We start from the raw sequence: 15007 nt of genomic DNA, 5'->3' as shown, positions 1-15007 counted from the left end.
GTAACGAGTGACAGCTGTCGGCTCGTTATCTCTGATTGGGAGCCATATTTAAACTGTGTGGTTTCACCTTGGCTTTGTGGGTTTTTGTTCCTGTACAGTATTTGTAACTGTGGACTTCACTAGTCGTCTTGGTTTATTGTTTTTGTCGTTCGTGTACTTTTCTCTAATAAAGTCATGTTCGTTCAACGCGCTGCGTTTTGGTCTCCTTCGCTCATTGACGACCGTGACAGAAAAACCCACCTTAAAAGGACCAAGCGGCGTGTCAAGCGGCAACAGGATCCACCTACACAGGATTTATATCCACCCATAAAGGATTCATGGACATGGGAGGAGATTCTGGATGGTAAGGGGCCTTGGGCACAACCGGGAGAATATCGCCGTCCTCGTGAAGAGCTGGAGGCAGCTAAAGCCGAGAGGCGGCGATATGAGGAGGCAGCACGGAGGCAAGACTGGAAGCCTGTGGGTACTACCCAAGAATTTCTTGGGGGGGGGCTAAGAGGGAGTGTGGCGAAGTCAGGTAGGAGACCTGCGCCTACTCTCTGGACTGACCGTGGAGAGCGAGAGTACGGGCAGACACCGTGTTACGCAGTTGAGCGCATGGTGTCTCCTGTACGCAGGCATAGCCCGGTTCGGTACAGTCCAGCTCCACGTATCGGCCGGGCCAGATTGAGTGTTGAGCCGGATGTCATGAAGCCGGTCCCACGCAGCAGGTCACCAGTGCGTCTCCTCGGGCTGGCGTACATGGCACCAGCCTTACGCATGGTGTTCCCGGTTCGCCCACATAGGCCGGTGCGGGTTATTCCACCTCCCCGTACTGGTCGGGCGACGGGGAGCATCAACCCAGGTAAGGTTGGGCAGGCTCAGTGCTCAAGGGAGCCAGTACGCCTGCACGGTCCGGTATTTCCGGCGCCACCTCCTCGCTCCAGCCCAGTACCACCAGTACCTACACCTCGCACCAGGTTTCCTGTGCGTCTTCAGAGCCCGGTGTCTCCTCCACGCACTGGCTCGATGGTGCGTGTCTCCAGCCCTTTACCACCAGTGCATACACCACGCACCAAGCCTCCTGTGTGTCCCCAGAGTCCTGTGCGTCCTGTTGTTGCTCTCCGCACTAGCCCCGAGATGCGTGTCCTCAGCCCGGTACCTCCAGTTCCGGCACCACGCATCAGGCCTACGGTGCGTCCCCAGGGTCCAGCATGCCCTGTTGCTTCTCCTCGCACTAGCCCTGAGATGCGTGTCCTCAGCCCGGTACCTCCAGTTCCGGCACCACGCACCAGGCCTACGATGCGCCTCAGACGGCCAGAGTCTGCCGTCTGCCCAACGGGGTCTGAACTGCCCGTCTGCCCAACGCCGTCTGAACTGTCCGTCTGCCAAGCGCCGCAGGAACTGCCCGTCTGTACTGAGCCTGCAAAGCCGCCCGTCTGCCATGAGCCTTCAGAGCCGTCCGCCAGACAGGATCAGCCAGAGCCTTCCGCCAGACAGGAGCAGCCAGAGCCTTCCGCCAGACAGGATCAGCCAGAGCCTTCCGCCAGACAGGATCAGCCAGAGCCTTCCGCCAGACAGGATCAGCCAGAGCCTTCCGCCAGACAGGATCAGCCAGAGCCTTCCGCCAGACAGGATCAGCCAGAGCCTTCCGCCAGACAGGATCAGCCAGAGCCTTCCGCCAGACAGGATCAGCCAGAGCCTTCTGCCAGCCAGGATCAGCCAGAGCCTTCCGCCAGCCAGGATCCGCCAGAGCCTTCTGCCAGACAGGATCAGCCAGAGCCTTCCGCCAGCCAGGATCCGCCAGAGCCGTCCAGCCAGGATCCGCCAGAGCCGTCCAGCCAGGATCCGCCAGAGCCGTCCAGCCAGGATCCGCCAGAGCCAACCAGCCAGGATCTGCCCCTCAGTCCGGTGCTGCCCCTTAGTCAGGTACTGTCCCTTAGCCCGGTGCTGCCCCTTAGTCCGGTGCTGCCCCTTAGTCAGGTGCTGTCCCTTAGCCCGGTGCTGCCCCTTAGCCCGGTGCTGCCCCTTAGTCCGGTGCTGCCCCTTAGTCCGGTGCTGTCCCTTAGTCCGGTGCTGCCTCTTCGTCCGGAGCTGCCCCTTTATCCAGGTGGGTTAGTTTGGAGGGTGGTCAGGGGGAGGAGGCTACTTAAGCAGTTTGTGACTGTGGTGGGGTGGGGATCACGACCGGGGCCAGAGCCGCCACCGTGGACAGACGCCCACCCAGACCCTCCCCTAGACTTTATGTTGGTGCGCCCGGGGTTCGCACCTTTAGGGGGGGGTACTGTCACGCTCTGGTTCCGGGACGTTGTTTATGAACCAGGGTGTGTTTGTATTGTTGGGTGTTGTGTGGGTTAGGTTGGGTATAGGGTGTGTTCGTTTTGTTGTGTGCTGTTTGGTTGGGGTGTCTAGGTGGTTGTCTTCCTTGTTTGTATTCATGTGACTCCCAATCGGAGGTAACGAGTGACAGCTGTCGGCTCGTTATCTCTGATTGGGAGCCATATTTAAACTGTGTGGTTTCACCTTGGTTTTGTGGGTTTTTGTTCCTGTACAGTATTTGTAACTGTGGACTTCACTAGTCGTCTTGGTTTATTGTTTTTGTCGTTCGTGTACTTTTCTCTAATAAAGTCATGTTCGTTCAACGCGCTGCGTTTTGGTCTCCTTCGCTCATTGACGACCGTGACAGGTACTCTGGTTAGATGAGACTAAAATTGAGCTTTTTGGCCATCAAGGAAAATGTCTGGCGCAAACCCAACAACTCTCATCACCCCGAGAACACCATCCCCACAGTGAAGCGTGGTGGTGGCATGCACACTCAAGTTTTCTGTTTTTTTGTCTTATTTCTTATTTGTTTCACAATAACAAATATTTTGCATCTTCAAAGTGGTAGGCATGTTTTGTAAATCAAATGATACAAACCCCCCAAAAATCAATTTTAATTCCAAGTTGTAAGGCAACAAAATAGGAAAAATGCCAAGGCGGGTGAATACTTTCGCAAACCACTGTTTAATAGCCATAATATGACATTTAAAATGTCTCTATTCCTTTGGAACTTTTGTGAGTGTAATGTTTACTGTTCATTTTAAATTGTTTATTTCACTTTTGTTTATTATCTATTTCACTTGCTTTGGCAATGTAAACATATGTTTCCCATGCCAATAAAGCCCTTTGAATTGATTTGAATTGAGAGAGAGAAAGAGCGAGAGAGAGAGAGAGGGAGCCCCTGTGCTCGTAACAATCTGTCCCTCTCTCTCTCTCTCTCTCGCTCTCTCTCTCTCTCGCACTTTCTGTCTCTCTCCATCTTTCTCGCTCTCCCGCTCCCTCTTTCTCTCTCTCACTCTCCCTCTCCCTCTCTATCTCCCTCTCTCTCCCTCTCACTCTCTCTCCCTCTCTCACTCTCTTGCTCTCCCTCTCTATCTCCCTCTCTCTCGCTGTTTCTCGCTCTCTCTCTCTCTCAGGCCCAGCTCAGGCGGAGCCTCGTACCTGTATTCCCCAAACATCAGTGTGTCCGGCCTCTTGCACCTGCAACAACAACATCGTGGACTGTCGCCGCAAGGGCCTCACGGAGATCCCTGCCAACCTACCAGAGGGCATCGTAGAGATGTGAGTGGACTAACTTTACTCCACAATGCTTTTTAACAATCACTACCTCTTTTACTAATGTATATCCCTCGTTGCCTTAATTAATGGTATACTCAGAACGTTGTGTAGTTCATATGGAAACATCTTGTTTTTGTACAAAACGTAGAGTACAAAACACACTGGTCTTTTTGTTTTTGTACAAACCATCCTGTGTGTTTATTACCTACCTGCTCCTGTAATGGAACAAACCACATTAGCTAACAGGCTCATTACTGCTGGTCCTGGTGCCTGGTGTCTGTCTCTACTCTGTACTGACTGAGACATACACATCCTCTCCTATCCTCTGGGCTGGCTGGCTGGCTGGCTGACTGGCTGACTGGCTGGCTGGCTGACTGGCTGGCAGATTGAGTGGCTGACTGACTGACTGTCTGGCTGACTGTCTGGTTAACTGACTGGCTGACTGGCTGACTGGCTGACTGGCTGGCTGACTGGCTGACTGGCTGACTGGCTGGCTGACTGGCTGACTGGCTGACTGTCTGGCTGACTGGCTGGTTAACTGACTGGCTGACTGGCTGGCTGACTGGCTGACTGGCTGACTGGCTGGCTGACTGGCTGGCTGACTGGCTGGCAGATTGAGTGGCTGACTGACTGACTGTCTGGCTGACTGGCTGGTTAACTGACTGGCTGACTGGCTGGCTGACTGGCTGACTGGCTGGCTGGCTGACTGGCTGGTTAACTGACTGGCTGACTGGCTGACTGGCTGGCTGGCTGATTGGCTGACTGACTGGTTGACTGGCTGGCTGGCTGGCTGACTCGCTGACTGGCTGGCTGACTGGCTGGCTGGCTGGCTGGCTGACTGGCTGGCTGGCTGGCTGGCTGACTGGCTGGCTGACTGGCTGACTGACTGGCTGACTGGCTGACTGGCTGGCTGACTGGCTGACTGGCTGACTGGCTGGCTGACTGGCTGACTGGCTGACTGTCTGGCTGACTGGCTGGTTAACTGACTGGCTGACTGGCTGACTGGCTGGCTGACTGGCTGACTGGCTGACTGGCTGGCTGACTGGCTGGCTGACTGGCTGGCAGATTGAGTGGCTGACTGACTGACTGTCTGGCTGACTGGCTGGTTAACTGACTGGCTGACTGGCTGGCTGACTGGCTGGTTAACTGACTGGCTGACTGGCTGACTGGCTGGCTGGCTGATTGGCTGACTGACTGGTTGACTGGCTGGCTGGCTGGCTGACTCGCTGACTGGCTGGCTGACTGGCTGGCTGGCTGGCTGGCTGACTGGCTGGCTGACTGGCTGGCTGACTGGCTGACTGACTGGCTGACTGGCTGACTGACTGGCTGACTGGCTGGCTGGCTGACTGGCTGGCTGACTCGCTGACTGGCTGGCTGACTCGCTGACTGGCTGGCTGGCTGGCTGACTGGCTGGCTGGCTGGCTGGCTGACTGGCTGACTGGCTGACTGGCTGACTGAATGGCTGACTGGCTGACTGAATGGCTGACTGGCTGAAACACAGGTGGACTCCTCACCTATGGATCTGCTCTTTCTCTGCCTTCCTCATCTCAGGGCTCAGTCTCAGCTAGGCAGCTCTCTGCACCCCATGGGGCCTTGTTAGTGGCTTGACTTACTGAGATAAGGTGCAGATTTTCTATGACCCAACCACCCTTGTTTGGGGGGGATGTGTGTGTGTGTGTCCGTGCGGCGTGTATGTCTGCTGCCTCATACCACAGCCTGATTGGATTTCCGCTCTACTTTGGAGCGTGTCCATATCTTCTCAGTCAGGATATTTGATATACATATCGATCGCTCCCAATCTTGTTTGCGCTAAAGGACAGGTGGGTAATTGCTCTGATATGTACCGTTTCTACACCGCTGTTGTTATGCCAATAGTGTATGACCTTGAATAACAAATGGATATGTTAAGGTAGGAAGGTAGGATACATTACTCCAGCGCTTTCTATAGCCAGAAACTATATACCACTAATGAAATTATGTATTGTCAGGACTTTGCTGGGGTCCGATAGTCATTTCTCTAAGAATTGTTTTTACGTTCCTCTGCCAGGTTGGAATTACTGTTACACCCACCGCACATGAACAACAGCCAAAACAATATCCACTCAATCTGTAGTTTAGGAATCAGAGTAAATAGATCCCTCAGAGCAGAGTCTGTATTGTATAAGTCTCTGTATAAGCTTTCCCTGTTCGTGCCTAAATATACACTGAGTATACCAAACATTAGGAACACCTTCCTAATATTGAGTTGTAGCCCAACTTTTTCCACATTTTGTTACGGTACTGCAATCTTCTAAAACAAAATCCTCATCAATCTACACACAATACCCCATAATGACAAAGCAAAAACAGGTTATTATAACTTTTTGCAATTTTTTTAAAAAAATAAACAGAATTATCACTTTAACATAAGTATTCAGACCCTTTACTCAGTACTTTGTTGAAGCGCCTTTGGCGGCGATGACATCCTTGAGTCTTCTTGGGTATGACGCTACAAGCTTGGCACACCTGTATTTGGGGAGTTTCTCCCATTCTTCTCTGTAGATCCTTTCAAGCTCTGTCAGGAAGGGTCGCTGCACAGCTATTTTCAGTTCTCTCCAGAGATATATAGACAGGTGTGTGCCTTTCCAAATCATGTCCAATCAATTGAATTTACCACTGGTGGTCTCCAATCAAGTTGCATAAACATCTCAAGGATGATCAATGGAAACATAATGCACTTGAGCTCAATTTCGTGTCTCATAGCAAAGGGTCTGAATACTTATGTAAATAAGGTATTTCTGTTTTTTATTTTTAATACATTTGCAAAAAAATCTCAACCTTTTTTCGCATTGTCATTTACATTTACATTACATTTACGTCATTTAGCAGACGCTCTTATCCAGAGCGGCTTACAAATTGGTGCATTCACCTTATAGCCAGTGGGATAACCACTTTACAATATGTTTTTTTTTCTTTCTTTCTTTCTTTGGGGTGGGGTAAGGGGGGGTAGAATGATTACTTTATCCTATACCAGGTCTTACTTAAAGAGGTGGGGTTTCAAATGTCTCCGGAAGGTGGTGAGTGACTCCGCTGTCCTGGCGTCGTGAGGGAGCTTGTTCCACGATTGGGGTGCCAGAGCAGCGAACAGTTTTGACTGGGCTGAGCGGGAACTGTGCTTCAGCAGAGGTAGGGGAGCCAGCAGGCCAGAGGTGGATGAACGCAATGCCCTCGTTTGGGTGTAGGGACTGATCAGAGCCTGAAGGTACGGAGGTGCCGTTCCCCTCACAGCTCCGTAGGCAAGCACCATGGTCTTGTAGCAGATGTGAGCTTCAACTGGAAGCCAGTGTAGTGTACGGAGGAGCGGGGTGACGTGAGAGAACTTGGGAAGGTTGAACACCAGACGGGCTGCGGCATTCTGGATGAGTTGTAGGGGTTTAATGGCACAGGCAGGGAGCCCAGCCAACAGCGAGTTGCAGTAATCCAGACGGGAGATGACAAGTGCCTGGATTAGGACCTGTGCCGCTTCCTGTGTAAGGCAGGGTCGTACTCTCCGAATGTTGTAGAGCATGAACCTACAGGATCGGGTCACCGCCTTGATGTTAGCGGAGAACGACAGGGTGTTGTCCAGGGTCACGCCAAGGCTCTTCGCACTCTGGGAGGAGGACACAACGGAGTTGTCAACCGTGATGGCGAGATCATGGAACGGGCAGTCCTTCCCCGGGAGGAAGAGCAGCTCCGTCTTGCCAAGGTTCAGCTTGAGGTGGTGATCCGTCATCCATACTGATATGTCTGCCAGACATGCAGAGATGCGATTCGCCACCTGGTTATCAGAAGGGGGAAAGGAGAAGATTAGTTGTGTGTCGTCTGCGTAGCAATGATAGGAGAGGCCATGTGAGGATATGACAGAGCCAAGTGACTTGGTGTATAGCGAGAATAGGAGAGGGCCTAGAACTGAGCCCTGGGGGACACCAGTGGTGAGAGCACATGGTGCGGAGACAGCTTCTCGCCACGCCACTTGGTAGGAGCGACCGGTCATGTAGAACGCAATCCAAGAGTGAGCCGCGCCGGAGATGCCCAGCTCGGAGAGGGTGGAGAGGAGGATCTGATGGTTCACAGTATCAAAGGCAGCAGACAGGTCTAGAAGGACAAGAGCAGAGGAGAGAGAGTTAGCTTTAGCAGTGTGGAGAGCCTCCGTGACACAGAGAAGAGCAGTCTCAGTTGAATGACCAGTCTTGAAACCTGACTGGTTTGGATCAAGAAGGTCATTCTGAGAGAGATAGCAAGAGAGTTGGCTAAAGACGGCACGCTCAATAGTTTTGGAGAGAAAAGAAAGAAGGGATACTGGTCTGTAGTTGTTGACAACAGAGGGATCGAGTGTTGGTTTTTTGAGAAGGGGTGCAACTCTCGCTCTCTTGAAGACGGAAGGGACATAGCCAGCGGTCAAGGATGAGTTGATCAGCGAGGTGAGGTAAGGGAGAAGGTCACCGGAGATGGTCTGGAGAAGAGAGGAGGGGATAGGGTCAAGCGGGCAGGTTGTTGGGCGGCCTGCCGTCACAAGTCGCAAGATTTTATCTGGAGAGAGAGGGGAGAAAGAAGTCAAAGCATAGGGTAGGGCAGTGTGAGCAGGACCAGCAGTGTCATTTGACTTAACAAACGAGGATCGGATGTCGTCAACCTTCTTTTCAAAATGGTTGACGAAGTCATCCACAGAGAGGGGGGGGGGGGGGGGGGGAGGCTTTAGCAGGGAGGAAAAGGTGGCAAAGAGCTTCCTATGGTTAGAGGCAGATGCTTGGAATTTAGAGTGGTAGAAAGTGGCCTTAGCAGCAGAAACAGATGAAGAAAATGTAGAGAGGAGGGAGTGAAAAGATGCCAGGTCCGCAGGGAGTCTAGTTTTCCTCCATTTCCGCTCGGCTGCCCGGAGCCCTGTTCTGTGAGCTCGCAATGAGTCATCAAGCCACGGAGCTGGAGGGGAGGACCGAGCCGGCCGGGAGGATAGGGGACATAGAGAGTCAAAGGATGCAGAAAGGGAGGAGAGGAGGGTTGAGGAGGCAGAATCAGGAGATTGGAGGGAGAAGGATTGAGCAGAGGGAAGAGATGATAGGATGGAAGAGGAGAGAGTAGAGGGAGAGAGAGAGCGAAGGTTGCGACGGCGCATTACCATCTGAGTAGGGGCAGAGTGAGTAGTGTTGGAGGAGAGCGAGAGAGAAAAGGATACAAAGTAGTGGTTGGAGACATGGAGGGGAGTTGCAGTGAGATTAGTAGAAGAACAGCATCTAGTAAAGATGAGGTCAAGCGTATTGCCTGCCTTGTGAGTAGGGGGGGATGGTGAGAGGGTGAGGTCAAAAGAGGAGAGGAGTGGAAAGAAGGAGGCAGAGAGAAATTAGTCAAAGGTAGACGTAGGGAGGTTGAAGTCCCCCAGAACTGTGAGGGGTGAGCCATCCTCAGGAAAGGAACTTATCAAGGCGTCAAGCTCATTGATGAACTCTCCAAGGGAACCTGGAGGGTGATAGATGACAAGGATATTAAGCTTAAATGGGCTAGTGACTGTGACAGCATGGAATGAACTAAACATCTGGGAAAGGAGAGAGCGGGGCCTCCCTCACCACAACACCCAAATATAACTCAAATATAACCCAACTTCCACCTCAGAAACTATAATTGTTGTAAACTACAGCGGTTCAATGTTTTCTAGGAATAGACTAACTTAGTTTATTCAGCTAGCTAACTAGGTACAGTATTCTTCCGTGAAAATCGTCCAGGGCACCTAGTCATAAGATGCCACAGCCAGCCAGCATGCCGGACTCCAACAACACGGTTTAGCACCAATACTCGGCCACAACAAACCACCAGTGTGTCAACATGCCAAGCAGATCGTTCGTGTCCGTGTCTAACGTTGTGTGTTAGTCCCGACAGCTTGAGCGAGTCCGTCGTCAACTTATTCAGCCAGTTAGTTAGCTAGAATAGTTAGCATACTAGCTAGCCAATGCTTTCAGACAAAGAAGAAACCCCTCCTTTCACGGCACGAACACACAGAGAGAGCAAAACTAACGTTAACTAGTCACCCATGTCCCGAATTCCTTGAACGACTCTAGCTACCAATATGTAAAAATAAAACACAAATGTAGGTTATGACTTACCCCTAGCAGCTACTGTTAGCTAGCCAAGTGCAAAGCTAGCAACTGAATTGACTCAGCCAGTTTGCGTCTGTTCGCCAGGTTGTTCCCACTATTGTTTACTAGTTGCTATCCAGGTAGCAACAAGCTAGCTAAATTTCAAGCACAGTAGCCACTTACTACCTAACGTTAACGTTTCAGACAATGAGGTTAGAAAACAGCTGAATGGTAGGCAAATATTGTATGTAATTATTGTAGGCAGCCAGCTGGCGTAATTACAGGCACTCTCAGGCGTGAAACAACTATACCGTTGCTAATAGTTGCCAGTAGCTACCCGCTAGGTAGTGGATTAGCCAGCTAGCTTCGTGCTACACCGGGCTCAGCCGAATACAATACTAACCTACAATAATTACATACAACAACCCACGATAACTACCTACAATACCTAACTACAATCTAAATACATAGTTTAAGCCTTACTCGACAAAGCCCAAACTATGTATAAAGCCAAGCTTACCCGACGACCTCACCCGACAACCTCCTCAAAGCCAGTGGTCATTATGGGGTATTATGTGTAGATTGATGAGAAAAAAAATACATTTAATCAATTTTAGAATAAGGCTGTAACGTAACAAAATGTGGGAAAAGTAAAGGGGTTTTAATACTTTCCGAATGCACTGTTTATGCAATCATTATCCTCCTTTAGAGTCATTCCCTTACTAGGACCCATTAGGAGACAAACCAGAGTAGGGCCGGGACCATACCAGTATCGCAATACTCCTTAGTATAGTGGCAAGGAAACCAATCACAAAGCAGATTTCACTTCTTTAGGACAACAGCTCTAATGTTGGAAACAAACATCATTATGTTGTCATCCAGAGTCACATCTATTTATTTTCCAAGCTATATCACATAATATTTTACATACAGCAGGTTTTTAAAGCACTAAAGAGTTTGATCTGCTTCGTGTTTTCAATTTTGCCATAAAGAAATATTGCGACACTGGTATCATCACAGCCCTACTGCAGAGTGGACCCAGATAGATGGTGGTGTAGTGAGGTAGGGGGACAGGGGCTGGGATTGGGAGCTATGGGAGAGTGGAGAGGAGGACTGAGGGGCTGCAGCGGGTAGCAAAGGGGACAGGCACAGGGGACAGAGGGGTGGGACTCAGAGATATGGTGGATGGGGAGTGGGGAGAGGAGTGGGGGGCTGCAGCAGGCCCAGTAGCTCTGTGGCCCTGGATCCCTGTTTGGCCATAGTACTGAGTGGCCTTGCACTGCTACCCAGCCCTTCCCCAGATTCCACTACAGACACACAACACAGCAGCCCACCCCATCCTCCATCTCCCAGACAACACATCCCACTGGGCCAGGAGAAGGAGGCGGAGGAGGAGGAGGAGGTGGAGGAGCAGTAGGAGGAGGCCATGGACATGAACAGACACTCAGACACTGAGACACTCAGAGACTCAGACACTTAGACAGACTTTCTCCCTTAAGAGTCATACTATTTATGTATCTGAAAGACCAGGATAACTGAGAATGTATTTAGCCCTGAAGTAACCTGCTGTTATGCAGCTCTGTCTCTACCTCTCCCCGGGGGCAGAGTGAGCACAGCCTGTCCTCTCTGGGCAGCCAGGTTTGCCTTTGACGACCGGTCTCTATAGCCAGACTGTGCTCACTGAGTCTGTACCTGAGTCTGTACCTGAGTCTGTACCTGAGTCTGTACCTGAGTCTGTACCTGAGTCTCTCTCTCTCTCTCTCTCTCTCTCTCGCTCTCTCTCTCTCTCTCTCTCTCTCTCTCTCTCTCTCTCTCTCTCTCTTGCTCGGTCTGTCTCTCTCTTTCGGTCTCTTTCTCTTTCTCTCTCTGTCTCGCTATGTCTCTATCTGTCTCTCTCTCTTTCTCTGTCTGTCTCTCTCTCTCTTCCCTCTCCCTCTCTCTCCCTACCCATCAGTCGTCTGGAGCAGAACCTGATCAAGAGCATCCCTGCTGGAGCCTTCTCTCCATACAAGAAACTCAAGAGGATGTGAGTCTATCTGTTATATATTCAATTCAATTCAATTGAAAGGGCTTTATTGGCATGGGAAACATATGTTTACATTGCCAAAGCAAATGGAATAGACAATAAACAAAAGGGAATTAAACAAGGGAAATAAACAATCAGTAAACATTAGAATATAGACATTTCAAATGTTATATTATTGGCTATGTACAGTGTTGTAACAATGTGCAAATAGTTGAAGTATGAAAGGGAAAATAAATAAACAGATAAATATAGATTGTATTTACAATGTTGTTTGTGCTCCACTGATTGCCCTTTTCTCATGGCAACGGGCCAAAAATCTTGCAGCTGTGATTGCACATTGCGGTATTTCGCCTAACAGATATGGGAGTTTATCTATGTTTGATTTGTTTTCTAATTATTTGTGGGTCTGTGTGATCTGTGGGAAATATGTGTCTCTAATGTGGTCATACATTTGGCAGGAGGTTAGGAAGTGTAGCTCAGTTTCCACCTCATTTTGTGGGCAGTGGGCACATGGCCTGTCTTCTCTCAAGAGCCAGGTCTGCCTATGGCAGCCTCTCTCAATAGCAAGGCTATAAGCACTGAGTACATAGTCTGTACATAGTCAAGGATTTTCTTAATTTGGGGTCAGTCACAGTGGTCAGGTATTCTGCCACTATATACTCTCTGTTTAGGTCCAGATAGCATTCCAATTTGCTCAGTTTTTTGGTTCTTTCCATTGTGTCAAATAGTTATCTTTTTGCTTTCTCATAATTTAGTTGGGTCTACATGTGTTTCTGTCCTGGGGATCTGTTGGGTCTCTTTGTGTTTGTGAACAGAACCCCAGAACCAGCTGGCTGAGAGCACTCTTCTCTAGGTTCATCTCTCTGTAGGTGAGGGCTTTGTGGTGGAATGTGTGGGCATCACTTCCTTTTAGGTTCTTGTAAAATGTAACAACTATTTTCTGGATTTTGATAACTAGCGGGTATAGTCCTAATTCTGCTCTGCGTGCATTGTTTGGGGTTTTGCATTGTACACTAAGTATATTTTTGCAGAATTCTGAATGCGGAGTCTCAATTGGGTGTTTGCCCCATTTTCTGAATTCTTGGTTGCTGAGTGGACCCCATTATGTTCTTTTTGATGGCATAGTAGGCCCTTCTTGCCTTGTCTCTTCGATTGTTCACAGCTTTGTGGAAATTACCTGTGGTGCTGATGTTTAGGCTGAGGTAGGTATAATTACTTGTGTGCTCTAGGGCAATGGTGTCTAGATATAATTTGTATTTGTTGTCTTGGCTACTGGACCTTTTTTGGAACACCAATATTTTTGTCTTACTGAGATTTACTGTCAGGGCCCAGGTCTGGCAGTGTCACGCCCTGGCCTATATAACTCTAGCTAGTTTGGTCAGGGTGTGAATATCTATGTTTGTATTTCTATGTTTGGCCGGGTGTGGTTCCCAATCAGAGGCAGCTGTCGCTCGTTGTCTCTGATTGGGGATCATACTTAGGCAGCCAGTTTTCCTGTCTGTGTTGTGGGTTTTTGTTTTGTGCTCAGTGAGTTTGGCTTGTGTGTCTAGCCTTCCGACGTCACGTTTTGTTGTTTTGTATGTTTACTCAGTTTAAATAAACATGTATGAATGTCACGCTGCGCCTTGGTCCGTCCCGTTCATCAACGAGCGTGACAGACAGAATCTGTGCAGAAGATATATGTGCTGCTGTAAGCCCTTCTTGGCTGGGGACAGAAGCACCAGATAATCTGCAAACAGTAGACATTTGAGTCCAGTAGGGTGAGGCCGCCTGCTGCAGACTGTTCTAGTGCCCTCGCCAATACATGGATATATATATGTTGAAGAGGGTGGGGCTCAAGCTGCATCCCTGTCTCACCCCATGACCATCTGTGTGTTTATTGCCAATTTTAACTGCACAGTTGTTGTTTGTGTACATTGATTTTATAATGTCATATGCTTTCCCCCAAACACCGCTTTCCATCAATTTGTATAGCAGACCCTCATGCCAAATCAGCAAAGCATGAGAAGACTTTGCTTTTGTTTTGTTTTGTTTGTTTGTTTGTTTGTAAATAAGGGTGTGCAGGGTGAATATGTGGTCTGCAATACGGTATTTTGGTGAGAAGTCCATTTGAATTTGCTCAGGAAATTGTTTTCTCTGAGAAAATGTTGGAGTCTGCTGAAACTGCAGAGGAATTTTCAGAGATTGCTGCTGACGCATATTCCACTGTAATTATTGGGGTGAAATTTGTCTCCACTTTTGTGGATTGGGGTGATCAGTCCTTGGTTCCAAATATTGGGGAAGATGCCAGAGCTGAGGATTATGTAAAATAGTTTAAGTATAGCCATTTGGAATTGGTGGTCTGTATATTTTATCATTTAATTGAGGATACCATTAACACCACAGGCCTTTTTGGGTTGGAGGGTTTGTATTTTATCCTGTAGCTCATGAAAAGTAATTAGAGAATCCGGTGGGTTCTGGTAGTCTTTAATAATTGATTCCAAGATTTGTATTTGATCATGTACAGTACCAGTCAAAGGTTTGGACACACCTACTCATTCAAGGGTTTTTCTTTATTTTTACTATTTTCTACATTGTAGAATAATAGTGAAGACATCAAAACTATGAAATAACACATATGGAATCATGTAGTAACCAGATAAGTGTTAAACAAATCAAAACATATTTTATATTTTAAATAATTCAAAGTAGCCACCCTTTGCCTTGATGACAGCTTTGCACACTCTTGGCATTCTCTCAGCCAGCTTCATGAGGTAGTCACCTGGAAGGCTTTTCCAACAGTCTTGAAGGAGTTCCCACATACAGTGAGGGAAAAAAGTATTTGATCCCCTGCTTATTTTGTATGTTTGCCCACTGACAAAGACATGATCAGTCTATAATGTTAATGGTAGGTTTATTTGAACAGTGAGAGACAGAATAACAACAACAAAAATCCAGAAAAATGTTATACATTGATTTGCATTTTAATGAGGGAAATAAGTATTTCACCCCTCTGTAAAACATGACTTAGTACTTGGTGGCAAAACCCTTGTTGGCAATCACTGAGGTCAGACTTTTCTTGTAAATGGCCACCAGGTTTGCACACATCTCAGGACGGATTTTGTCCCACTCCTCTTTGCAGATCTTCTGCGTCATTAAAGTTTTGAGGCTGACGTTTGGCAACTCGAACCTTCAGCTCCCTCCACATATTTTCTATGGGATTAAGGTCTGGAGACTGGCTAGGCCACTCCAGGACCTTAATGTGCTTCTTCTTGAGCCACTCCTTTGTTGCCTTGGCCATGTGTTTTGGGTCATTGTCATGCTGGAATACCCA

General features: G+C 48.8%; 1 protein-coding gene across 1 annotated transcript in view; it reads left to right on the top strand.

Moving 5' to 3' along the window:
• The window catches only part of slit3 (slit homolog 3), a gene marked incomplete at its 5' end in the record, with an annotated part of 237039 nt that overhangs the window by 161875 nt on the left and 60157 nt on the right, over nucleotides 1-15007 (top strand). Inside the window, 2 exons of the mRNA XM_084147010.1 lie at nucleotides 3438-3582; nucleotides 11623-11694. Coding sequence (XP_084003136.1) covers nucleotides 3438-3582; nucleotides 11623-11694 — 217 coding nt within the window. The remainder of the gene's footprint in view (nucleotides 1-3437; nucleotides 3583-11622; nucleotides 11695-15007) is intronic.

Source organism: Coregonus lavaretus, assembly GCF_964263955.1.
Source record: "Coregonus lavaretus genome assembly, chromosome: 29".
Lineage (NCBI taxonomy): Eukaryota > Metazoa > Chordata > Actinopteri > Salmoniformes > Salmonidae > Coregonus > Coregonus lavaretus.
Note: the sequence above shows the minus strand (reverse complement) of the source record. Positions and strands in the feature narration are given on the sequence as shown.